Here is a 7,907-nt window from a genome sequence, read left to right on the forward strand (position 1 = left end):
CTGACAGGAACATGAACAGACAGAACCAAATAGCAGAAGGAAGACCTCAACAGCCAATAAATGTGCCCGTCGCAGCCTGGGTGCACCAGTGGCCTCAGCAAAAACTGAGTGTGGGGAAATCTCTCTCCACCATGTTTAGAAGCAAGGTGAAGGTTCTTATGAAGCATTCAAAAGAGAAAACAAGGATTTTTGTTTTATAGTAAATTTGAGTATGTATTTAAATATGTGTATTTTTACATAGTTAGCAGTAGCATCAGACTGTTAGATAATGATTGTCTCTAGGGAATGGGATAATGGGAGTTCTTTCTCTTTCTTCACTCAGTTGATGTTGAAGGAAAGATTAACTAGTGGGCAATGTTACTTGCTAAATCTAAAAATAAAAGAAAATCTGTAAGTATGTCTCCATTTGAATAACAAAGCAACATAACACAATGTGAACAATAAGGCGTAGTCTATTCACATATTCTTACAAGGCTTGGAAAGTTCCAGGGAGCTTTCCAACCTGCCCTATCTCCTCTAGTCCTCCAGGCTGTCTTCAAATCACAGCCGTCTTCTATCACAGCAGATGCTTAACTGGTTTTCTTACCTGTCGCTGCTTCTCATCCTTGTTTATCCTGAAGCCCTAACCCCGGAACCCCCGTTCCAGGACACCCTGTACTCACATTTCTTCTACCTTTGGAAACTTCCGTTCCCTCTTCATTGTATAACTACAAGGAGGAAGTTCAGAGCCCTTCACAACTGGATCCCACCACTTTTTATCACATCCATGTCTCTGTGTTATAAAGTGCAGCCCCTCAGAACCAAATTGCATCAGACCATGCAGAATTCACCATGGGCATAAGGGGAATATTTCCTCTTAAGAAAGGAGCACAGGCATTTCAGCCTATAAATGACAATATTTAAAATTAACTTGGCCCAACACATGGAAAAAATGTGATTCTTGCCAAAAGTTTGAGAGGGAAACGTTGTGATTCACGCTGTTTCAAAATTTGCCCATAAAATGAGGTTTCATTAATTTTTATTATTACACTTTCTTACATTTACAAGAGTCAAAGTCACGTTAGTACAATCTGTCTCCTCTCTCTGTGTGCCAGGTATTGAAAACACCACCTCAGACATTTTTACACATGATATAATTTCTTACTGGATTGTCACGCCACTTTCTCTCCTCTTTATTTAGGCTCACTTGCCATATTTTCTGGGAAGCTTAATAGAAGATCTCTCATTCTTTGGGCTACAATTGTAGCATGTTTCACATAACCTAGTGTTTGTTTAAAGACCTATGTTGACCACTAGCTTGTGAGGTCCTAACAGATAAGTATACTATCTTGTTTAACCTCCACAGCCTGGTCCTTAACAGTGAACTGAGGCAGAATAGATGCTTTATAATCACTAATTTAACTGATGAAAGGCCATGGGAAAATTTTAATCACATCAATTAGTATAGAAGCATAAACTAATACATTACACCCTGAAAGAACGGAGATTACTCTTTTCTGTGTGGTATTTGGGAATTGAAAAGGTTTGTAATCAGAGCCAAAATAAAAACTAATGAAAGTATGCTCCCTCTTTTTTTGGGGGGGGATAGAGTTTCACTTTGTCACCCTTGGTAGGGTGCCGTGACGTCACAGCTCACAGCAACCTCAAACATGTGGCCTTAAGCAATTATCTTGCCTCAGCCTCCCAAGTAGCTGGGACTACAGGTATCCACCATAATGCCCAGTTATTTTTAGAGATGAAGTCTCACTCTGGCTCAGGTTGATCTTGAACTCCTAAGGTCAGAAAATCCATCCACACTGGCTTCCCAGAGTGCTACGATTACAGGTGTGAGCCACCCCATGTGGCCCTCTCTGAGTATTCTTTATCTTTAAATAGTTTGAGCTTAATGAAAAACATTCATTGGTTTTCTCACAATGACAGCAAATATCTAGATGGCAAGTGGTATCAAAGGTCATTTGCTAGAACCTGAAATTAAATCAGAAGTGGTGCATGGATTTCAGATTTCTTCCAGTTTGGTCTATCAACAGTGGTTGTCTTAAGACCAGGTCAAGAAGGATTTTAAGACTACATCTGCATTCTGCATGGGGAAGTGTGCCATGATTTATTAGTGATGTCTGTCTTGGGCATGGTCATGGATAAAGGAATGTTTATCCACTTGCCAAATATTTCTGATCCCTATATTGGTCCTAGGCAGATGTTGCTTTGTGTTCAGATTCTGGGCAACTATCTCCTACATGTGGAAGAGCAAAAGATCTTGAAATGTATTCCAAGGTCCTCAAGAAATTCTCCTGGGGAGCACCCCTGTTTGCCTACTTTACTATCTCTGGTTCCAAGGACTTGGTCCTAGCTTTAGGAGATCTCTGGACCGAACTTTGGGATTAATACTTCTTTTGGACCTTCTAATCCTCAGAATTTGTCTTTGACCCTGTAAAATGTCTTTTAGATTGCCCAGTTACTTGATCTGTGAATTTCCCATTTGCTTGGGATGGGAATTAATTTATTCCCCAAATCTCTAACATTAGAAATCAAGAAAACATTAATAATATTTTCCCTATAGGTGAAAAGAAAGTTACTTAGGCAGTTTTAAGAAGTGTGCTTGGCTTCCACTAGCATTTTCCTAGCAGGCTGGGATTAGCTCTATTAAACCAGTGGGGGAAGGGAAGCAGACACACAGTGACTGGGAAGAGCCTGCAAGGGATGGTGATGGACACACTTTGAACAACCACTGAGTTAAGGACCCTGAGCTGGTTCAGAGTTTTGCCTCTAGTTACCCCAGTTCTGTCATTTTGTAGACTAATGCTCCAATGGGAATCAAAGAATCCTCTTAAATTTTGTACTGCACCCTGTTTCTGTTCTGATATCTGCAGGGCAGTGGCCTGTGGGTCCCATGTTTGAAGGCAGACATCTTTCCTGCAGTACTCTGTTCCAGCATATCTCTGACCCTCAGCTGCCTCTTCTTATCATCCTCTTGTACAAACAAGAACATATCTGCACAGAGGAAGACCTGTGAAAACCTCTGATCTCACTCCTTCTGTCCCAGGTCCGTTTTCCCTTTACAGAGTCACATCGTGCAAAGCTTATTCCCCTGCCCTTGTCAAAAGATATGCTGGCTTTCTAGAAAGTTCTACAGACAACCGTCTAACATGTTCTGGATGAAGATATCATCTACAGGGCTTCTCAGATTTGGGCAGGGTACCCTATGCTTTTTCTGTATGCACAATTCCCTATATAGACATACCCATAAGCCAAGCCTTTGATTTTCATAGAAAAAAACCTAGTCCTTCACCAGATAGTGCCAGGGTATAATAATAGGATGCTAGGACACTATCCTCGGCCGGCCACCTTCCACTGTGCTATTGCTTTACCAATTGCAGTATGTCCTTGCATCATTACAGTCCTGAAACCTGGAGTCATTTTCTTGTGGCTAAAATTTACCCCTTCCCTTCCCTGGCTAGGCTACAAGATCCTAATTGTAGAAGTCACAGGGTTAGCAATGATGGAATAAGGTGGCAGCAATCTCCTCTGTCCTCTTTAACAAAAGCAAAAATAGACTTCATGGGGCTGGGTATTTTGCCAGCAAATAAGAACACTGCTTAATCTTTATGCTGTGCTAATGAACTCAACTGAAGAGAAATTTTACTAAGATATTCCTAGCATATTCAAAATGAATTCAATTTCCTAAAACAGTGAATAGTTATTACTGAACTCACTACTTACTGGCTGATCATTTTTTTGTTTTCCTCTTGGAATGGAATTTTTCCATTTAAACCACTTAAACCATTAAATCTAAATAAAAACGGAAAAGCCATGATTCTGTAGGTTGCTGGTATGGCAAAAATGCCTTTTGCTGTGATCTCTGGGTTATGTTTGATGATTTGCCACTTTCCACAAGTTAAGTGTCATGGCTTCACATATACGAAGTGGTATTTTTTAAACACTCACTCATCTTTTATTAGCCATGGGCTTATCATTAGGGTATGCGCATTACATATAATAATTCACTGTTCCCGTGTGGCAATTCACGACTTTGATTGTGCCAATCAACCATATAAAACACCAGAACCCATCAACAGTCTACAAATAAAACTATGTGCCTGCTAAAACGCGGGGATGAGAAGCACGCTGAACACAGCTTAGTTTTTCTCCTTGTCCAGTTCTACCAATACAATGTCTTATAGAACAACTACAATGCCATTCCTAAAATCTTCAATAACTTTCAGGTTTTTCAAAAAGTAAATTATTCCTGTGACCTTATTGAAAAGACCCACAGTCATGATTAGAAAAGGCTAGGAAAGAAAAATGAAAAGGTGGAGATATTCAGGTGAATTGTCAAATAGTCATCGCAGCCAGACTCACGTATAAAACCAGTACGATTCTTCTTCCTTTTCATATTCCCCAAGAATAAACTTATTGGAAAGGATTTTAACATCTTTAACCTGTTATATGGGATATTATTTTTTAATAACAAAATAATTATTATCTTAATAGGCTTTGATGGTATCTATCATTCCTCATAAAAGCTCAATGGTTATAAACTCACTATCATACATTTGGGGGACGTTTCTCTCTCTTTATTATATTTCACTACCCTGGCTCTTATTATTCCCTTGGCCCAGGGATTGATAGATGAAATAAAATAAAATTCATGTTGGTTTCATAGACAGTAAACATACGTTATAAAATTGAAACATATGCTGGAAACATACTATCCTCATTATGTATATATTTTAGAGGAACTTTCTCTAAAGTACTTTATGACTAAAATCATAACGGGAATAATTCACTGTCCTTGGTTTTAGAATTCTGGATGCTTTCATAAAATATTTACTTTTAAAAAAATGTACAGTCCAAACTTACAGCTTCTGCATCACACAATTTAGGTAAAAGGCATCTCTTCAGCTGGAAAATCAGCTGAAGAGATGCCTTAAGAGATGCCTTAAGAGATGTCATTAATCCTTTATATGATTATGCAGAGAACAGAGGTAATGATGGCAACCCAGATTCAACCAATTCTGGGAAGTATAGTCTTTAGAAGCTTTTAGACATTCCTTCTTTAATTCTTGATTGTTTGATTTAAGGATGAAGTCCCTGAATGTTTAAGAGAATTGTCCAAAGTATCATAGACTCCGACTAGACTCACAGTATCCCAACATCTAATCACACTCTCTCCTACATGGTGTGTCAGATAGGACTCTATCTTGGTCTCAGTTCTGGCCTCAGTTGTACCAGTCTGTCTGAGCTGCCTTCATCCAGGGAAGAATACCACATCTTCTTAGTATCAACATATTAGATGTGATGCCACACAACACTACAGCCAGATGGGTAAATATAGTCAGATGTGCAAAAATCATGGCTAGAATCAATACCATAGAGTTACCCAAGTTACAGGTTCATGGAACTTGTAACTACCTGGGTGTGTGTATGTGGGAGGGGGTTATGCATGTGCACTAATGTATATGACAGCTGGATAGAACCTGCTCTACAGGACGTACTGTCTCTTCCTCTTCTGGAAAGTAGTCCCTAATCTCACTATGAATTGTGTGATGTGATTAATGCATGTCCAGCTGCAGGAAACCTTGGGTAGAATAACAACCAGATGTCTCTTATACTCATCCACCCATCTGACCATGTTCTGTGCATATACAATTGAGCCAATTGACTACGTTGTACAGTTAGAGTGCTATATCCAATAGGTAGTGACAGGCAGACAGACACTAAGAAGAGAGAGCACGTTCACATGGGTGATAATCCTGATCTTGCCCTATTCCCACCTGGAGGATAAGCTACTGTGGTCCTCTCCTATCCCCAAGAGATATGTGTGTCATGGTGGAGAGGAATGAATGAATAGGATGGTATAATTTAGATAGATTAGATAATAGTTTTACTGGATAATCTCTTTCATTACCTTGAATAATTTATTAATTTAATTTTATATTAAATTAGAACTCTACATTTGTGGGGCACAATGTGATGAGTTGATATACAATGTGGAATGCTTAAATCGAACTGATTAACTTAACCATCACCTCACTTATTTATTTTTTGTGGTAAGACATTTATAATTTACTCTTAGTTACCCGAAAAAGGTTACCTTTGGAGAGTTTTAAGTGGAATGAATATGGCATAGTTTCAGAATTCTACAGCCCTGATGTCTACTAATCCAGAGTTTCTCTACTCTGGCAAATACCAATCTTCACATATAAAACCTCTTACTTTATACGACAAATTTGTTTCAGTACTTACACAAAGCAAACACACTTTTGAATTGTCTGCTGTGATGTGCAATTTCACTTACCTTTTCCGCTGATTGAGCGGTGCCAAAAAAAATTGGAATGAAGGCAAGCCATACTATACATGTGGTGTACATAGTGAAGCCGATGGGTTTGGCTTCGTTAAAATTCTCTGGCACACCCCGAGTCTTGATGGCGTACACAGTACATGTGACCATGAGGAGGATGCTGTACCCCAAGGAGCAAATGATCTGGAGATCTGTGATATCACATTTGAGGACCCCTCGGGCCTGCTCAGGGTTCATGGTTTTATGTTCGTCATAGTCTATGATGATGTTGGGGGGGTCGACACCGAACCAAACGAAAACCCCTAGCAGCTGAACTGATATCAGACTGGAAGTGATCGCCAGCTGTGACGTCGGGCTTATGAGTCTGGGAGCTGTCACCGATTTCTTGCCCTGCTCAAATATGCGATAAATGCGATTCGTTTTTGTCAAGAGAGCGGCATAGCTGATGCACATACCCAAGCCCAGGAAAACGCGCCGGAAAGAACACACGGCTACGTCAGGTTTGGCTATCATCAGGAAAGTGATGATGTAGCAAAGAAAGATGCCCGTTAAAAGGACGTAGCTGAGCTCCCGCCCGGAGGCCCGGACGATGGGGGTGTCATTGTAGCGGATGAAAGTGGCCATGACGAAGATGGTGGCGATAATCCCCAGCATTGCCAGGAAGACGGGGATCACGGCCCAGGGGGAGTGCCACTCCAGTTTGATGATGGGGATATCTTGGCAGCCAGTTCGATTTTCATTGGGCCGCTGGTCGTAGGGGCAATGCTGGCATGTCATCTCATCAAACTGGTACTGGTAGCCGTCACAGGGCTCGCAGGTCCAGCAGCAAGGCGTCCCCTTCTGCGTCTTCTTTCTCTGCCCCGGCTTACACGGCAGGGTGCACACGGAGGCAGGGATCTCCCTGACCCCTTTTCCCCACTGCATGTCTTCTATCTGCAGCATAAAAAATAACAAGGTGGAACAGGCAGATTATTGAAGAGACAAGGAAAAGAACACCATTGGCAATTCTGGAAGCCCACATTGCCGCTTAACAAGGTTAAACAGCTTACCCCCAGCCTCTAAGACTTACAACCATGGTTTGATCCCACTCCATCGACTACAAATTCTCTTCCACATTCCCTTGTGTGTTCCCTGATTGTAAGAATGTCCCACACAAGATAATGAAAAATGCAAATCCCCTATTCCCATCCCTGACGTTCCAAATATGAATCTCCTGAATGAGAACCTTGATGTCTGCATTTATAACAAATGTCCAAAGGATTGTCCTGAGCAGATAAGCTGAGAAACACTGGCCTGCAGTCGTCTGCCTCCCTCTGTCCCCCAATAATACATATAACTATCCCAAATCAAGTTAAAAAAAGGAATGCGACGAAAACAGCTATAACAAAGGTGAAAGCTACATTCATTTCCCTTGTTAGGTGCATTTATTTAAAAAATATTTAATTATTTTGGACAACATTGGAGTGCCAACGACCTTCCCTAAAATTCTGCAGGCATTACTGTCACTTTCATTAAGGAAAATGTTCTTCTTAGCAAAGTATCACAGGAATGGAAGAAAAAGTATCCAATGTACACACACCTATTATGAAACTAATTTAAACCTTTTTAT

The 7,907-nt window shown here is 40.5% G+C and overlaps 1 protein-coding gene across 3 annotated transcripts in view; it reads right to left on the bottom strand.

The window, feature by feature from the left end:
• Positions 1-7,907, bottom strand: part of GRM7 (glutamate metabotropic receptor 7) — an 899,252-nt gene that overhangs the window by 162,942 nt on the left and 728,403 nt on the right. For all 3 annotated transcript variants that reach the window (XM_003785475.2, XM_003785474.2, XM_023510686.1), the window contains exon 8: positions 6,296-7,231. In XM_003785475.2, coding sequence (XP_003785523.1) covers positions 6,296-7,231 — 936 coding nt within the window. The remainder of the gene's footprint in view (positions 1-6,295; positions 7,232-7,907) is intronic.

The sequence above is a fragment of the Otolemur garnettii genome, unplaced genomic scaffold (genome assembly GCF_000181295.1).
Source record: "Otolemur garnettii isolate 467f Iridium unplaced genomic scaffold, OtoGar3 scaffold00015, whole genome shotgun sequence".
In the NCBI taxonomy this organism is placed as follows: Eukaryota; Metazoa; Chordata; class Mammalia; order Primates; family Galagidae; genus Otolemur; species Otolemur garnettii.